Source organism: Neolamprologus multifasciatus, chromosome 7 (genome assembly GCF_963576455.1).
Source record: "Neolamprologus multifasciatus chromosome 7, fNeoMul1.2, whole genome shotgun sequence".
Classification (NCBI taxonomy): Eukaryota; Metazoa; Chordata; class Actinopteri; order Cichliformes; family Cichlidae; genus Neolamprologus; species Neolamprologus multifasciatus.
In genome coordinates, this window is record NC_140445.1 from 33,172,501 (window position 1) to 33,190,498 (window position 17,998).

General features: G+C 40.1%; 1 protein-coding gene and 1 pseudogene across 2 annotated transcripts; both read left to right on the top strand.

The window, feature by feature from the left end:
• The first annotated feature begins 909 nt into the window (after nt 1–909).
• Nucleotides 910–10,413, top strand: gtf3c5 (general transcription factor IIIC, polypeptide 5). Its single transcript, XM_085166889.1, has 11 exons — nt 910–1,260; nt 2,351–2,549; nt 3,262–3,457; nt 3,565–3,748; nt 4,080–4,184; nt 4,775–4,889; nt 5,041–5,121; nt 5,336–5,424; nt 6,448–6,530; nt 6,995–7,137; nt 8,227–10,413. Exons 1-11 carry the CDS (start codon nt 1,057–1,059, stop codon nt 8,415–8,417), a joined length of 1,590 nt encoding a protein of 529 aa, XP_085023015.1. The 5' UTR covers nt 910–1,056; the 3' UTR covers nt 8,418–10,413.
• Nucleotides 10,413–14,297, top strand: LOC146514609 (bile salt-activated lipase-like; annotated as a pseudogene). The gene is made up of 12 exons (XR_014875152.1): nt 10,413–10,578; nt 10,855–11,002; nt 11,237–11,324; nt 11,393–11,575; nt 11,685–11,815; nt 11,915–12,020; nt 12,139–12,255; nt 12,396–12,582; nt 12,739–12,942; nt 13,078–13,287; nt 13,401–13,617; nt 14,006–14,297. The product of XR_014875152.1 is annotated as a bile salt-activated lipase-like (transcript).
• The last annotated feature ends 3,701 nt before the right edge of the window (nt 14,298–17,998 follow it).

Here is a 17,998-nt window from a genome sequence, read left to right on the forward strand (position 1 = left end):
AAGTGTTAAGTTCCTGGGTGTACACCTAGCTAATGACCTGTCCTTTTCCATTAACACCTCAGCAGTTATCAAAAAAAGCACAAAGCGTCTCTACTCCCTCAGGAGACTCAGAAAAGCAGGACTCTCCACACTTCACCTCACACCATTGAAAACATCCTGACACAAAGTTTTACATCTTGGTTTGGCAATTGCAAGTCCTATGGGAACCGTCAACTCAATAGGATTGTTAAGACTACCAGGAGGATTGTTGGTGCCCCTCTCTCGTCTCTGGAGGAGATCTACAAACAGCACTGCATATGCAGAGCTATCTCCATCATCAGAGACCCCCACCACCCCTCGCATAGCCTGTTCTCCCTCCTGCCGTCTGACAAGAGGTACAGGAGCATCAGCTGCAGAACCACCAGGATGCTGGAAGGGCTCTTTGCACAAGCTGTGAGACTGATAAACAGACTGTGCCCCCTCCCCACCCACTCAGCTATTCACACAGCTACACTGTGAGGTCCACAAACGGACTGTAATGGCCCCTATCTACACACGCATGCGCACACACACACACACACACACACACATACACATACAATATACTCCCCAGATATACATACACCCTAATTTAACCATCCCTTTCTGTGAAAGGACTGATTCTACCTACCCAAATGAATGTGACTTGAGTTTGTTTTATAACTTAGATTTGATGTTATTTATCCATACCCATTGTTGCAATTTATTACTGCCTTTTTACTACTCTTTTTAAGCTTATTCTTTTTAAACTGTATTGTTCATTGCACTTTAGAGGCTGGTGAGAAACACTATTTCGTTTTTGCCTGGGTTACACCATACGAAATGACAATAAACTTGTTGAGTCTTGAGTCCTGATTTTAAAAGGCTACCGGAACGTCATGTGTGCTGAAATGTTTCCGCCCGGAGTTATTTTGGACTTGAACACATGCTCGTACGGCTGTTGGTGCAGGAGTTAGATGTGTTTTCTTTATTGTTCTTTTTGGCTAAAGTAGTTGGTTCATTACATTACTCTTAATTGTCGCCAGCTAAGGAATCGGTATGTCGGATATGAGGGACGCCAAGCTAGATTTTACTCTCAAGGAGCTGACGTTTTCCCGTCCCGCCGACCACGAGGATGTCGCGGGAAGCTCGTCCACCGTGCAGCTCCAGGACAACAAGTTGGTGTGTGTGGAGTATCCGGGGGTCTTCAACAGCGCGGACAGGATGCTGGCCACTCTGGGTGGTGAACAAAAAGTAACAAAAGTAAGCGGAATATAGCTGGGACACAGATCAGTCTCGGGCTTTTATTTTGAAAACCATTGTGTCGTTTATGTAGCCCATAGCTCATTTGCTTCAGAGTTCGATGCGTTTTGCATTCATTGATGCTCTTCTGCAAAACATGGTTGTAATGAGCGGTTGTTTGAATTACTGTTTGAGTTGCTGCCATGTGATTGGCTGATTAGATGTTGCAATAATGAGCAGTTGAACACGTATCCAACAGAGTGACCAGTGAGTATATGTGTATGCATATAAAACATATGCCTAAGTAAAAAAAAAAAAAAGAAGAAGCCTATTTTTTCAACTCCACTAAAATTTGCCAGTCATCAGAAGGTATTATTCACTGTTAAATGAGTTTGATGCCTTAATGACTGAACCATTAACAAAACAGATGAAGGGCAGCCTGAGATATTTTAAGAAGAAAAAACGATCCATTGCAACAATGTGTCTGAGCTTTTCCTCATTCAGTACATCTGCTGTCCTTACATGACCACCAGAACCTAGGATCACAGTGGAAAGGCAATAAACTGTAACACCAGTTGTTTTTTTTTCCATCTTTATGATTATAACAACATTTTAACATTTTTAACCTTCCAGATAAAAAAGCTGTCACCAAGGGAGGAAGGCCATTCGTAAATTGTTACCCAAACAATTAGCACAAATTATTAGAATTATTTTGCTTTTTACCTTCTTTAGCTCCAATCCATTGAAGACTTTCTCATGAGCGCCCTCTCCTGCAACCTGGCTTAATTACAGCCAGGTGCACTGGCTCCCATAGATTGAAACAGAGAAATTTAAATGCTGTGCTCCACTGAGATACACAAATAACAAGTTGGTATTTAAATTTCTTTGAAGTTTAAATATTTCATAGAACATATGAAACATGCGTTCCTGCCCTTGGTTGTAGCTTTGTGGGATTGGAGGGGAGAGCTGTTTTATTTGAAATGTATTGTCTATTTTTTTCTGTCTTTTTGCATGTAAAATTGTCTTTTTTTGTGGGTAATTAACTGATACTCAAATCATTCTCACTTTTGTGGTTAATACCTGTACCCTTTATTTCCCATTAATCCCACAGACCTATTCCAACCCCAGCAAGCGTCTCGAGCTGCGTTACCGGCCCCAAGACCCTTTCTGTCACTCACTGTACGGAAACCGCGTCCCATCAGGCAACCTCCTCCTCAGAGTGCGACGGCGGGCGCGAAAAAATGACCCCAAGGATGCTGAAATCCACATGGACATGCTCGGAGTCATTGGAACCACATACAAATTCACGGGTGTGTCTCTCAGTTATCCACCTGTAGCATAATAAAGTGTTACTTTTGTTAGCCTTTGGTCCTCTTTCAATGTTTGGTTTCACTTTTTTAAGAATCTCTAATATTTATTCGTTCCTCATACAGTTTATACGTAATTTAGTAATGATGATCTTACAGATGTGGCATCTTGACCATGTTAAAAGTGAGAATTTAAACAATCAAAGGAAATCCAGTTTGACTGTTGCTGTACATGTTTACTACAGTGCCCTCCAGTGGCAGATTTATTTACTTTTTGTTTTAGACAACTTTGGAAGATTGCTTCAGACATCAAATCTTGTGCCAGCACATGAAACAAGGAGATGAAATATGAAGATTATCGGTGCAATTTATTGGGCGCAGAATTTCTTTTTTTTCTTTCAATGAAATTCAGTAATAGGGGGGTCACATCTGTGGGAATTATATTATATATTGTCTTGACACAGGGACCCTCCCATGATCTTACCAAACATCATATTAACTTGTTTTAGGCAGTGGTTTTCATATTTCTGGCATACCACACTTCTGAAAACGAAAAATGTCCATTCCCTCAATCCCTTTGTCTTTGTCTTAAATTCCAGAATGGCAATGCTTTCTGTCACAGGGTGGTTTGATCTCAGACAGAAGATGACAGCGTATCAGAAAAAGTACAAATAATGCCAGTGACAATGTTTGTTCTGATGTTTGCCGTTTGCAGGGCTGGCAGACTTCCAGTGCCTCGCTGTGCATTCAGAAGGTGGAAAACATACGTCTTTGTATGACAAAATCATCCTCCGCAAACCCGAGAGTCAAGAGTTCTTTGAGCAGCCCATGCCTTACTTTCTCCCCCCACCCATCTTCTCACGCCTCGACAGTCCCGTGGATTATTTCTATCGGCCTGACGTCCATCTAAAGTTAGTAAACCACTGTAAACCCCCAAACAGCAATATTGGGAAGCCTTTATCGATCTTTAGTTTCAGGGTGATACCTATAATATTTCACCTCTTTTTTGCGTTTGTAGCCAAATGCCAGGTGACAGTAAGAATTTCATTGGTTTAAATCGCGCTGGCCGGCCCCACAACGCCATTTTTGTCAGCTTCACTGATCCCGTCGTGCCTGCAGAGTGCCTCGAGGCAGCTAAAGTGACCTGGAAGCGAATCTGCATGAATGAGTGTGACAAGAAGGCTGAGGAGCAGCTGAAAAAGGTGTGTCCAGCACTCAGCCACACTCTGATTGCAAGGGTCACTAGTTGATAAGTGCTGGAACTGAGGGGAGATTGCACAGCTGTATTTACATCTGCTCGGACACTTTGAAAATTCTGTCTTGTTGTGTTTTTTGGCTCACAATCTGTATCTACTGGTATTTTTGTTCATTTTCCATCAGCTGATTTCAGAAGCGCAGCTCAACCAACAATAATCAGCAGTTTTCTCTCCAAAATAGCAAAATGTTACAAGGCTATCTTTTATATAATGTTACATAAATATTGCTTTCCATCATGTTTGGTTATTATCTAATCTCAAAATACTTTGCACCTAGATGTTTGAGAGCCGGCCCATCTGGTCACGGAACGCAGTCAAAGCCAACATCAACCTCCACCCTGATAAACTGAAGCTGCTGCTGCCCTTCTATGCCTACTACATGGTGAGGTTATCAGCGATTTCACTCAGGTGTTTTGAAATATTGAAATTTTAATTAAAAGAATCTGCTGTACTTACTCAGTCTGCCCTAAAATCTTAGAAATGTCTGTGTTTGCTTCCACTTTAATCAAATACCAGTGACATTGTCATGAATAAGAATGTACACTTATACAACTTTGTAGTGAATGAAATACTTAAAAAAAACAAATATAACCTATTGATATTTAATTTACTGCATAGCAATAAGCAGAATTTATATTTGTAGGGTGAATCCGCTTTTAAGCTTAGAGGTAATTTAGCTATAATAGTTTACTTTACATTTCCCTATTTGGTTAAAAGCTTAGCCATTGATTTAAGGCTATGACTTATTTAATATGATATTGAATAAGTAATATCCATTTACTATACAACATTGAATCAAGTCAAAGCCTAAAATGCCACAAGTGTTAAAAAATAAATGCTCAAAAGTAATAAAGGTTTACTAGATTGCATGCTTTTGTTGATATTATTATGTCCATCTGCTGGACGAGAGACTTGTGCAGTCTCTCATTTCCTGTAAAAAGAGATTAACATAGGTAGACTTTTTGTATGTAGGTGACAGGGCCGTGGAGAAGCCTGTGGGTGAAGCTCGGCTACGATCCCCGAAAGACCCCGGAGGCCAAAAAATATCAGATGCTGGATTTCAGGATCCGTTGTAGCTCCAAGCACGGTGAGAGCAGAATTTCTCCGTTTCTGTTGAAACTTTTTCTACATTTGTGTTTCAAAAGGGCAAAAAACAAACTTGAGCAATTTAGTCATTTTGCAAAATCAGCTAGTTTGTTATGATGAGCATTTTTGATTTCATTTGTTCCCATTTTTAGGCTACTTGCTATCCAACATACCAATAAAAGCCAAGAGAAGCTCCCTGAACTACAGTCTGCCAAACACATTAAACAAGTCGGGTAAGTGTTTTAGAGGTATGGAGGATAATGCACACAAGTATTATTTGTGAGCCTATCAGAGCCTCTGATTTGCACATATATTCACACAAAAGGGAGAGCAGTGAGTGCAGTGTATGAATTGTGAAGACTCAAGTGTTTTAAAAGTAACCTTGTTACTAAGTTAGTAAATGAAGTCATTGCTCTATTCAGTGTTGTGCTGTCCTTTTTTCCCCAGCACCCCAGCCAGCTAGTGTGATGGATCTTCCCACTCAGGAGGGTCCCAGCAGCAGTCGAGATCCAGCTCCAGTCACATACCAGCTGAAGGTCAGTGACCATTATCAGAGCAAACATGCTAAATGTTTTAAGCACACACACCTTCTATAGTTATAATATCAGGCTTTAAAAAATATTTTTGATAACACTTATATTTAGGCTTAATGAGGTACGCTGTTGGGGGACTTCCCATGATGCACTTCTCCTTCATTCCCCTCATTTTACTCCTCGTGTTTTTATAAGCCTCTGTTGATAGTCAGTAGGTTTTGTCTGCTCTCTCATAAGTTGTTTTGGTGCTGCTTGTTAATTGTTTTTTATATGTTCATATTTTCCGTTATATTTTTTCCCATCCAGTCAGAGCCTTGTCTTCCTGTTAAACAAACCTCTTGCAGGATGGCGAGGGGATTTTTCATTTTGAAATTCTCTCTATTTTTGTGCCTTTAGAATATAAAGCACTGTGAGGTGACCATTGTTGTAAACTGGGGCTTTGTAAATAGAACTAAATTGAACCCAAGTTGAATTAAAGCTCTCCTTCTTCATGGGACTCTGAGCATTCTTCTAGAAGCATGCTTAAAAAAGAATATATGATGGGATAAATTTCATGATTATATGGCCAGAGTTTACAGTATTGTACAGCTCTGGGGAGGCCAATTCATGACATGATTTTCTATCCAGATATTCTTTTACTGTTTGGAAGTGGGTCGGGGATCATGCTGAAAACTGAACTGCTGTCAGTTGGATACTTTCCAGATCCCATTGCATGTTGGATTAAAATCTAAACACGCATTTCTGTGTTTATAATTCAGTCAGTTTTGACAAGACACCACTGGCTGAAATGCAGCCCCAAATAATGACAGAGACTCCACCGTGTTTTACAGATGACACTCACTGATGTAAAGGAAATGAGGGGTGGATCAAAACTTTAGCCCAGTGCTGTTTTTTTTTTGTTTTTTTTTTAACACATTGACATTTTTATGCCTGAAGCTACAAAGGCATTTAATGACAGTTTAAATGCAAGCTGTCTTGCAAAAAAGTAACGGAGAAGCTGTCTGTGTCTCTGTTTCATCTCCACAGGAATCATCCTACATTTTCAGAGAGGGCATGCTGCCTCCTCACAGACAAATGTTTTACCAGGTCTGTGATTTGGATGTGGAAAGGTAATACACAGTAATGTTCATAACGGTCATATCTACTCTCATCTGTCATCATTTTTCATCTAAATAAAGTTGATCAAACTGACGTCTGGGTTTTCTACAGGTCCTCTCACCTAACTCCTAAAAATGTTGTTATCTAAAGATTCTCAAAGAGTAGATTTAACTGCTTTTCAGATATATTTTGTATACTCTGATGTGCTGGCTGTTTCTGTTTTTGGTGGGATAAGAGAAGATAGCAAGATGTGCTAATGTTAATAGGGAGGAAAACATGAAAGTACGATTCTCTGAAATTATGTTTTATAAATACATAACAGGAGCAACAATGGATAAGATTTTAAATTTAAATTTAAATTTTAAATATAAATTATTTTAAAGTATCCAGTGTAGCATCTTAATTATCTGGTGGATTTATCAAATATGTTGCGGTTCCATTAGAATGACTAATGTAAGTGTTTGCCCTTTTGCAGCATCCAAAAGGAGATCGAGCAGAACAACGGAAACGAGCAGCACTGTGACGAGCGTGACGGCTGGTGTGTCGTTGGCACCACAGACAAGCTGAGGGACATGATCTCAGCCATGATCAAGGCAGTGATCAGAGCGCAGAAGCCAGGTAAGGAAAAAGTTGTGACGCTTATTACTGTGTAATAAGACTCTTATTACTGTGTAACCGCCTTGATCATTAGAGTACGTTAACTTGACACAGTGTGCACCCGGAACCTGTTTTACTTTTACTCCAAATCATGCCCTGCTCTTAGTTTAGTTTCTCACCTGATAATTTGCTATCAGGTGCTCTTTGCTCTTCTCTATTCATTAGCTGCAAAGCTTTTTGCCCTCCAAGCCTACTTCATGGCCCACTTCATATCCTGATCAGGCTGATCGGCTGGTTACAGATGTTATACAGAGACTCCTAGTTTCAAGATAAATCCTAAAGATCGATAGAAATCCTACTAACCCGATGTGTTAATATTTGTGACCTTTACAAAATAGTTAAATGGCTAAGAAAATTAGTCTAAAGGTCTGTACAGCTGTTTTGTGTGTATTTAAGACTGTCAACTGGGCGCTTGACAGTTAACTTGGCATTAAATATGAATAAAATGTGAAGCTTTCCGCCTTGCAAGGCCAGCAGCTACTCCAGTTACATAGTCTAGTTTTAAGTAAAAGAGTGTGAACAACAACTGGATGGACTGAACTATGTTCAGATATTAACGTTAGTCAACCAGTGGTCCAACTGAGATTGCAGCCCAGGCACCTTTGCTGGGCACAGTTCTCTTTCTGTCACTATCCAATATCTGCAAAATGCCAACAATAAATCTTTAAAAAAAAACATCCATGTTTTGAGCAAAATTGGTTTTGTTATCCATTAACGTTTTCTTTGATAGTAGGTCAACTTTTTATGTTTTTGGTTCCATAATTGAAGTCAGAATTCCTGCAGAAACATTGATGCCCTGCGTTGTTCTAATAGAAAAATGCTGACATGCTACCCTAAAAATAAACCTGTTTGTTTGTGCACTAACATTTTGAAGCACTGATTATGGATTATCATGACAAACCAAAACTCATAGACAAAACTTAACAGTGACTATTTTCAGTATTTGAAGTAATTGAGTCCTGAACAAGACCACCTGGCTCCCACTTTTTACTTTTTATTTTTGGTTTTGGCTTTTTGTTCTTTTACCTGAGTTTTCTGTTTGTCCTTCAGTGTTGCCGGAATTACCCAAAAGACGAAGACGTAAAGGCCAAAGCGTAAAAGATGTTTATGCAGAGGAGGAGGAAGATGAAGTAGGGGAGTATGAGAATAGGGAGGATGAAGAGGAGGATGAGGAAGATGAATTTCAGCCATCTGAAGGAAGTGAAAATGAGATGGAGACTGAAATTTTAGATTACATGTAACACAATAAAACCACGTGTTGACATAAATTTGACTGTTAATATGTTGTGTCATCAGTTTCTTTAAAAATGTGACCATGTAAATAAAGAAATTATGTTCTTTTGAAAGGTTTGTGTAACAGTTGTGTTCCCTTTGCTGTTAATGTAGAGAAACCGTTTGTGTTTGCGTTTAAATTGACATTTTTGTTAGTTACAGTATAACTGGAGTTCACCATGGACACAAATAAAGGTTTTTTTTTCATAACCAACATTAAAAATCGCCGGATGCCATGTTGTGGTCTTCCTCCTTTAGGCGTATTAAAAAAAAAAAAAAAAAGATAGAAAAGTAACTAACAAACAGGTAATTACTTAAAATTTGCAACAAACGACTACAAATTGACATGATAGCATCACGCAGTTGCTGGTGAATTTTCGACTGTAAGGCCCGAAATTAAGAAATTGAGATTCAAACCAAACAACATTGTTCCAGTCTCCTGTTTTAAGTTTTTTTTTTTGTTTGTTTGTTTGTTTTGACTGAATAAGGCACTCAGAATGTACATGAATAAAATATTTAGAGTGTTCAATTTGAACTATGAATTGCAAAACACTGAACAACAACATGAACTTTGGTCCTGTACTTGTACTGTTTTTGTGGATCTCTTTTTTTTCTGAATATGTTCAGGCATTTTGGGTAAATAGAGGAGCTCCAAAAAGCAGTTTCTCTTAGGCTGTAGTCAAAGACACTGCTGACACTTCTGCTGGCAATTCAGATAAATGTGAGAAGGCTGACACTCCTATTTGTTACAGATTCAGCAGAGAGAAGCAGCTTGCTGGGTGCGCAATGCCAAGAAAAGAAGCTCAATTCAGTTCATTTTTGTCCCAGTGAAACTCCCAGTGTTTCTGACGGAGAGTAAGTGGGGCTCGTGTCTAGACACTCAGCCTGAGGAATAAGTGAAGAGTTATAGGATAGGGCGAAAGTTTTGGCACCGCGCTCGCAGCTTTGAGCCATCCAAGCAAAGTGCCGTTTAGGACCTGGTCCTGATGACTTCATCTCCCGCTCCTAGAAATAAACTCTTTTAGCAGCAAATATCACAATCACGCTAATTCTTGTCCTGAAAGTGAAACTCTTACAAATACATATGCATGAGACCAGCCACCAAAATATCTCTGTTCACAACTTTCAGTCACAAAACTGACACTGGCGTTCTAGTAGATCCAGCAGCTTTCCAATGTCAAAAGCTGGTTTTGTAGTGCTGCTGCTGTCAGTTCATGTGGCCCTGAATGTTCCTTCTTTTTTAAAATTTTAACCTTTGAAATTAAGGAATATTTGGCTGTTCTTGTTTATACGACCAACACTGAAAAAAAAAAGGGGGGGGGGGGGTTGAACATGTTATGGTGAAGTCACATGCATGTTTTGTAGTCTATCTTCTGTATAGTTTTCACCCTGTTAAGGAGATACTAGTGCAAGGCTGTTCTGATTCTCAGCATACGCCTTGTCTTTTCCTTTGCAATTCTCCTGCCCACTTTTCCTTTCCAAGCCAAGTGGTTAGGGGTTAAAGGTTAAGGCAAGACACAGTCTGAGTATCAGAGGATAAGTAAGGAAAAACATATATATTGTCCTCGAGATATTCTTCAGATGTAGAGAAAACCTGCACGTTAAATAGAAGAAGTGCAGAACATAAAATAAAAAGAGACTATTTTTCTTTTTTCCCCCAAGAAAGATTTTAATAACACCAGTTAACTCCAGCTAATTTTCATTAGTATGTATCGGAATTAGTTTCTCTGTTGACTGAGAATAAAAGTATTTGTGCTCCTTGTTTATCATTTGTATTTATTTTATTTATAAATAATTATAAATAGCTTACCTACTTACTAGAGCAGACATTAAAAGAGATGTCTCATGATAACTACCATTAACCATTTTTTTTCTCGTCGATTTTGGTTTTCTAGTTAAATGTGGGGAAGTTTGGGGGAAGATGTAGTGTATACAAGGTGGTTAAATATTATTCAACAGTGAGAAAACCAGGGGCCACAGACTCCACGTTGGTCAGATGTTGTGCAATGTTGGTTCCTTTATAAAAGTCTGGCTGACAATCAGGGTAATTCTGACAGCTTGATCATGATGCTGAAGCTGGGGATTTTGTTTGCCGTTGCTGTTTTTCTGGAGAGGGCCTCTGCAGCCTCTGTAAGTATCACATAATTGTTAATATTCAACATATTTTTCATGTTTACAGACTTTCTTTTGGATATCTCTAAAGGTTTCACTGTGCAGAATATGTTTCAAGTTCGGTTGTGCACTGATAATTCAGCTGTGATTGCGTGATTACAAAATGTGTAATTTTGTTACATTAAGCGTTCAAATTGAAACATATTGTGCTCAATTTAATCATTGTGGTAAAAAACCCAAACATCCATCTTCTGGCTCACATATTTAGTCCATTTATTGCCTTAATCTCTGTAGCTTGGTGTGGTGAAAACTGAAGGAGGGATGGTTGAGGGTGAAACAATTAGTCTTGGATTATCCTGTTCCATGGACATCTTCAAGGGAATTCCCTTTGCTGACATTCCTGGAAGGTTTGAGAAACCAAAGCGTCACCCTGGTTGGGGAGGTGGGTGGACAGCATTTTTCACTAGATTTGACATCTTTAGCAATTATGTTTGAAACTCACAGAAGCTTTTTCTGCTCATTTCCTTTCCATTGTTTCATCTTCTGCTTGCAAAGCGAAATAAGCATTCGCTAAGGCCAGCTCTGTGTGAAGAAATATGTAATAATAACATACTTGATGCTTCATGCTAATCTTAAATGATAACACACTACTCTTTTACTGTGTGTTTCTGGTCAGGTGTTCTAAAGGCCACACAGTACAGAGACGAGTGCCTCTGTTAAGGACTGTCTGTACCTTAACATTTGGGTTCCTCATGGCAGCTCAGGTAAAGACAGAAGCCAAAAATGTTTATATATTAACTTAGACCAGTGCTAACTGTCTTCATCTCTCTAGTATCTTCTGGTCTCCCTGTCATGGTTTGGATCTACGGAGGAGGCTTCATGGGGCCTTGCTACCTGGATAACTACATGTACTATGGGAAGGAGATAGCAGACAGAGGGAATGTTATTGTAGTGACACTTGGGTACCGTGTGGGACCTATGGGCTTCATGAGCTCTGGAGATTCTGATTTACCTGGTAGGTACACACATCTTATAGAGCCTGGTACATGCTGGACTGCCAATACAAAAATACTTCCATTTAAATAGTGATTCTTTCCACAAACTTGATTATATTTGATCCTCAGGAAACTACGGTTTGTGGGATCAGCAGGCCGCCATTGCCTGGGTGCACAGAAACATCCGCTCATTTGGAGGCGACCCTGACAACATCACAGTCTTTGGAGAATCTGCAGGTGGAGTTAGTGTTAGCTTCCAGGTGAGAGTATTTGCTCTTTCTCTGACCATCTATCCATAGGTGGAACTCATTTCAAAGCAGATAGTGAAATATGTATTTCTCCTGACATTCCACCCACAGACTCTCACTCCCCACAATAAAGGGATCATCAGGAGAGCCATCTCCCAGAGTGGGGTGGCACTTTGCCCCTGGGGACTCAACAGAAACCCTCGTAGGTTTGCTGAGGATACATAGCAGCTTCTTTACATATAACCACTTTTGTTTTTTGATCAAATAAGGAAATAATAATACAAACATATGCATAGAACATGGGGGTAATTACAGATCATTTGCACCCACTCTGCAGGTTGCTCGGAAGGTCAACTGCCCAACTGATAACAGAATGGCTTCCTGTCTGAAGATGACTGATCCTGGGACCCTAACAAAGGCAGGAACTGTGAATTTGCTCAGTTCACATGATTGTAAGGACTACGTTCCACCAAACCTAATTTAGACGTGATGAAAACAGTTCTGCTTAAATTATCCACCAAATTACATTCATACTAATTATTGCACAATTTCTGGCATATATATAATGATTTCTGATGTGTGCATATCTTAGAGCCCCTTGTGTTGAACCTGGAGATAGCCCCTGTGATCGATGGTGACTTCTTGCCAGACGATCCTTCCAACTTGTTCCACAATGCAGCTGAAATTGATTACATTGCTGGAGTCAACAACATGGACGGGCATATGTTCACCAATTTTGATGTTCCATCAGTCAACCTTGATCTGGTTGTCACCCCTACGTGAGTTTGAGTGCTTTGATCAGCTTTGGAGTGATTTGGAATTGCATCATGAAACAATTTCAAACAACTTACACATCGAAAACGGTAAACCATGATTTGGTGGCAGTAAGGAATTTTATCAGTTCTCAGTGGAAAATACTCTCTTTCTGATTGCAGTAACGATGTGAGGATGCTTTTGGCTGCCTTAACAAAGGAGAAGGGTGAGTCTGGCCTGAACAATGCCTACTCCACGTATACCTCAAATTGGGGAAGTTTTCCCACCTGGGATACCATCAAGAAAACCATTGTTGATATTGAAACAGACTACATTTTCCTGGTTCCTACACAGGCTGCCCTTTATCTTCATGCTGACCATGCCACGTGAGAATGTGACCTTGAAATACAGATGTCACAGTTTATCTAATTAATTACTTACGAGATAAAAATACATATTTTTTTTAGCAGTGGTGGAGTTATCATCACATTACTTTTCCTGTTCTTTTTGTCTCATCAAAGAACTGGTCGCACCTACTCCTACCTCTTCTCTGAGCCCAACCGTATGGGCGGTCCTTTATTGCTCTACCCAAGCTGGATGGGAGCTGACCACGCTGACGACCTGCAGTACGTGTTTGGAAAGCCCTTCAGCTCACCACTTGTATACTGGCCAAGCCATCGCCGTGTCTCTGACTACTTGATCTCCTACTGGACCAACTTTGCCAAAACTGGGTATAATTCTGCAAACACAGATTTTTGTGTCAAAGAAATCAAACAACTGAATCACTTATTGTAATACTAATTAAAAACACATCAGTGATGTTTTCAATTTCTCTGATCAACAGAGATCCTAACAAGGGAGATTCAGCCATGCCTGCTACCTGGCCAACATTCACCAGAAGTGGTGAAAAGTTCCTGGAGATCAATTCTGACATGAACCAGAATTACATAAGGCAGGAAATGAGGCTGCGTTATGTGCATTTCTGGACCAGCATCCTGCCCAGCCTTCCCAGAGTCACCTCTGAATATGGGGCATGTACTATTCACTGTAGACATGTGCAGGCATGTAGATCTAAATAAAGTATCAGTATCAGTGCTAGTTCATGAAAAATAAACATATTAGAGAAAAATATGGTTGTCTTAGTTTTATTTGATCAACTCTCAGGGGTTTCTATAATGTTTTCATCATATCTATTTTAATTCTTTCTTTTTGATTATATTATCCCTCTGTTCAGCACTTTGGCAGACACTTGATGTGCTTTAAATGTGCTAAATAAAGATGACTTGACTTTCGAATTTGCACCTGAAGCTGTAAATATGTGGAGTCAAATTTTGCAAATCTACATATTTTGTGGTAAATTTAATCAATGTGGTAAAGAAAATTACTAAAGCTTAATGTTTTCACTAGTTAACATTTTCCCCTTAATGTCATTGTGCTTTATCTCTTTAGCTTGGTGTGGTGCAGACCGAGGGAGGGAAGGTTGACGGAAAATCGATTAGTCTGGGATCAGGCCGATCCATGGATATCTTCTTGGGGGTTTCCTTTGCTGATCCTCATGGAACATTTGAGAAACCAAGGCCTCACCGTGGTTGGGATGGTAGGTAGACCAAGTGACTTTCTCATCAGTCTGTAGCTGTTATCTCTGAAACTCTCAGCAGCCTTTTCTGTATGTCTCCTGTTAATTTTAATCAGTCAATAGAAAATTACTTCTACTACTTGCAAAGGTAGGCAAGCTAAGACCTGCACTTTCACTAACTTTGTCCTCTAGTATCTGCCGATCTCCCTGTCATGGTTTGGATCTATGGAGGAGGCTTCCTGGTTTGAGGCTCCATGGGTGCAAACTTCCTGGATAATTACCTGTACAGCGGACAGGAGATTGCAGACAGAGGGAATGTTATTGTAGTGACGTTGGGGTACCGTGTGGGAACACTGGGCTTCCTGAGCAGTGGAGACTCTGGCTTGCCTGGTAAGTTACACACACTTTACAGAGCCTGGTACATGCTAGGTTGCCATTTATAAAAATACTTCCATTAAAGCAGTGATTCTTCTCATGAGCTGAAATATATTTGATCCTCAGGAAACTACGGTTTGTGGGATCAGCAGGCTGCCATTGCTTGGGTACACAGAAACATCCGCTCATTTGGAGGCGACCCTGGCAACATCACCATCTTTGGGGAATCTGCAGGTGGAGCTAGTGTTAGCTTCCAGGTGAAAATACATTTCCACAGATATGTATATATACACACATATATCAAAATCTTTGGTTGTTAGAACCAGTGACCATATTTGGACAAGATTATAGAGTTTTGAGCTATAAACTCACACTGGCAACTTAGTTTGCAAGGAACTGAAGAAGAGAATTCCTGCACAAACTTGTTTGCTAAAATAAAAACACTGTAAGCAGTACAGCAACATCACAGTCAACAGATCAAAGGTGGATGGGAGCTGACCACGCTGACGACCTGCAGTACGTGTTTGGAAAGCCCTTCACCACACCACTTGGATACTGGCCAAGCCATCGCCGCGTTTCCGGCGCCATGATCTCCTACTGGACCAACTTTGCCAAAACTGGGTATAATTCTATAAACACAAACGATTGTCAGAGTATCACAGAAACCAAGCAACTAAACCGAGTATTGAAATATAAATTAAGCTGCTGTATTTATGTTTTACTTTTTTCTTTTTATGTCCACAGAGATCCCTATTGACTATATGCACGTTAGCATATGCTACTTCCGGTGCGGAAACTCCTGTGGGGAGCTTTGTTTCCGGTGTCCTATTCGCGCCCTGTTTACGGTCCAAAACAAGTTAAGCAAATGAATAAATAAAGCGGCGATTTACATTTCTATAGATGTCTCAGGCATTTACCCAATATATCTGTAAATGATGTTCATCGACTTGTCGATATTTTTCCCCCGAGCCTCAGGGCAAAAGAGAAAAGGGATTCAAATGTTATATTTCTCAGCTGTCCCTCGTTTATCGCGGGTGTTATGTTCTAAAAATAACCAGTGATAGGTGAAATCAAGTAGCCAATTATATTTTTTGACGGTGCAAAACGTTTCGTGGACATCATGGACATACAGTACTGCACTTTAGAGTCACACTGCTAGCGATCGATGCAGCGATTCTGTACTGTACAGGAGAGACGTCACGGAGGAGATCGTCTGCAGCGATCAGGACGTAAAAAAAGCATGCAACAAAAAAGTTGCACTAAAAAATCTGCGAAACAGCGAGGTGAAAGGTAAACCGCGTTATAGCGAGGGACCGCTGTAATTTTGAAGGTAAGTCACAACATACCCTTCATAAATACTGATGTATAGAAACCCTTACCAGCAATCATTCATTTTTTGTGTGGCTTTTTTCAAGGTTTGTTAACATGCTGTGTAGGTGTGTACTTGACTAGCTGATATCGACATAACGGGAAACATCTGGTTTGACTATTCTTCACCTGTAGTTTGAATGCTGAACATTTGCCTGTTTAAATCATAAGACCAGTCACTATACAGAGATGTGCTTCTGAATGTCTTCTGCATGCAGTAATGCAGTTCTGCTTGTGTTGAGTGATGTAAACAACTGATCGATCTAAACTCTTTAAACGTCAAAATTGATCATTAGATTTTTATGACACAACAGTGGTGAGTGTTTCCACCTTCTCCTCTTTGTAACTTAACGCGATCTTTCCGTTTTCGAGTTTTGGACATCAATTTTGGAGTATATCTTCGCAGTAGCGATTGACCGCAAAGTAAAGCTACCGGAAATGTACAACCCCACATCCGGTCTCAAACCAGGAAGTTAGCATTTTCTCGTGCACAGGGTCAATAACGGAGGTTCAAGCGTGCCTGTTAACTGGCCAACGTTCACCAGAAGTGCAACACAGTTCCTGGAGATCCATTCTGATATGAACAACAACTACGTGCAACAGAAAATGAGGATGCCTTACGTGAATTTCTGGACCAGGATCCTGCCCAGCCTTCCCACAGTTGCTTCAGAATAAGCATCATGTGCTGTCACCTGTGGATATGTGTAGACAAGTATTGCATCACTAGCTCATGAAAAATAAATGGATAGCAGACAAAAATACTAATCTGTTGGGTTTATTTGATCATGTGTTTGGATTTACAATATGACCATCCGAAGCTCTAAATATAGGATCTCAGCTTATACACTGATCAGTACTTCTGCATAAAATTTTCGAGCTAACCATGCTGACAACCTGCAGTACGTGTTCGGAAAGCCCTTCAGCTCACCACTTTTATACTGGCAAAGCCATTCCCATTTCTCTGACTACTTGATCTCCCACTGGGCCGATTTCACCAAAACTGGGTATAACTGCAGACACAATAGATAGGCGTGTCACAGAAATCCATCAACTGAATCAGTTATTGTAATATAAATTTAAAACACACCAGTAACGTTTTCATTTTTTGGTTATGTTAACAGAGATACCAACAAGTGGTGACATGTTCCTGGAGATCAATTCTGACATGAACCGGAACTACATAAGGCAGGAAATGAGGCTGTGTTATGTGCATTTCTGGACCAGCATCCTGCACAGCCTTCCCACAGTGGGCTCTGAAGAAGGAGCATGTGCTATCCGCTGTGGACATGTGCAGACATGTTGATCTAAAAGTATCAGTGCTAGTTCATTAAAAATTAGCATAGCAGAGACAAATATGGTTGTCTTAGTTTTATTTGATCTATTTGAATTTACACCTGAAACTCTAAAAATATATATGTGGAGATGCCAGGGCTAGTAAGCTAATGATAGCTTCATACCTAACAAACCTAAAAGTCAACTCCTCTGATGTTTGACATCAACAAGGCATTTTTCACCCAGAGAACTACTGCTCACTGGTCATTTTCTCATTTTCAGACCATGCCCTTTGAACCCTAGAGATGATTGTGAGGGAAACTCCCAGTAGATCAGCAGTTTCTGAAATACACAGACTAGCATCAGCAACCAAGTCACATTCAAAGTCACTTAAATTGCTTTTCTTTGCCATTTGGGGGTCAGCACGTCATCTGGACCATGCTTACATCCCTAAATGCAGTAGTTGCTGTCATGTGATTGGCTGACTAGATATGTGGCAGGTGAGTGTCATGCACATGCAGACACTGTTGCTGCATATGCATGGACCCATGTCTGTATAGGTGTATAGATTATGTCACAGATAAAATCAGTAGCCGTGGAAAAGCACATAAGAGATCACGCTGACTCTGCAAATTTGCACTTTATAGTAAGAAATAGTTATTAATTGTAGGCTACAATAAAGGTATTTACAGCTCAGTTTTGAAGCATTCAAAACATAATGGTTAACTTTTCAGATTGGCTAGAGGAGTGTGACTCTGTGCACAGTCTGACAGCTGTGTAAACTCAATAGAGGATGGTTTCCTGATAAATAGTGGGGGGGAAAGGGGGAAAACTCAAAGTCACACGTGAAA

Coding starts and splice junctions, on each gene's coding strand:
- gtf3c5 (XM_085166889.1), top strand. CDS start 1,057: ATGTCGGATATGAGGGACGCCAAGCTAGATTTTACTCTCAAGGAGCTG. Junction 2,550..3,261: donor AACCACATACAAATTCACGG/GTGTGTCTCTCA, acceptor TGCCGTTTGCAG/GGCTGGCAGACTTCCAGTGC. Junction 7,138..8,226: donor GATCAGAGCGCAGAAGCCAG/GTAAGGAAAAAG, acceptor TTTGTCCTTCAG/TGTTGCCGGAATTACCCAAA.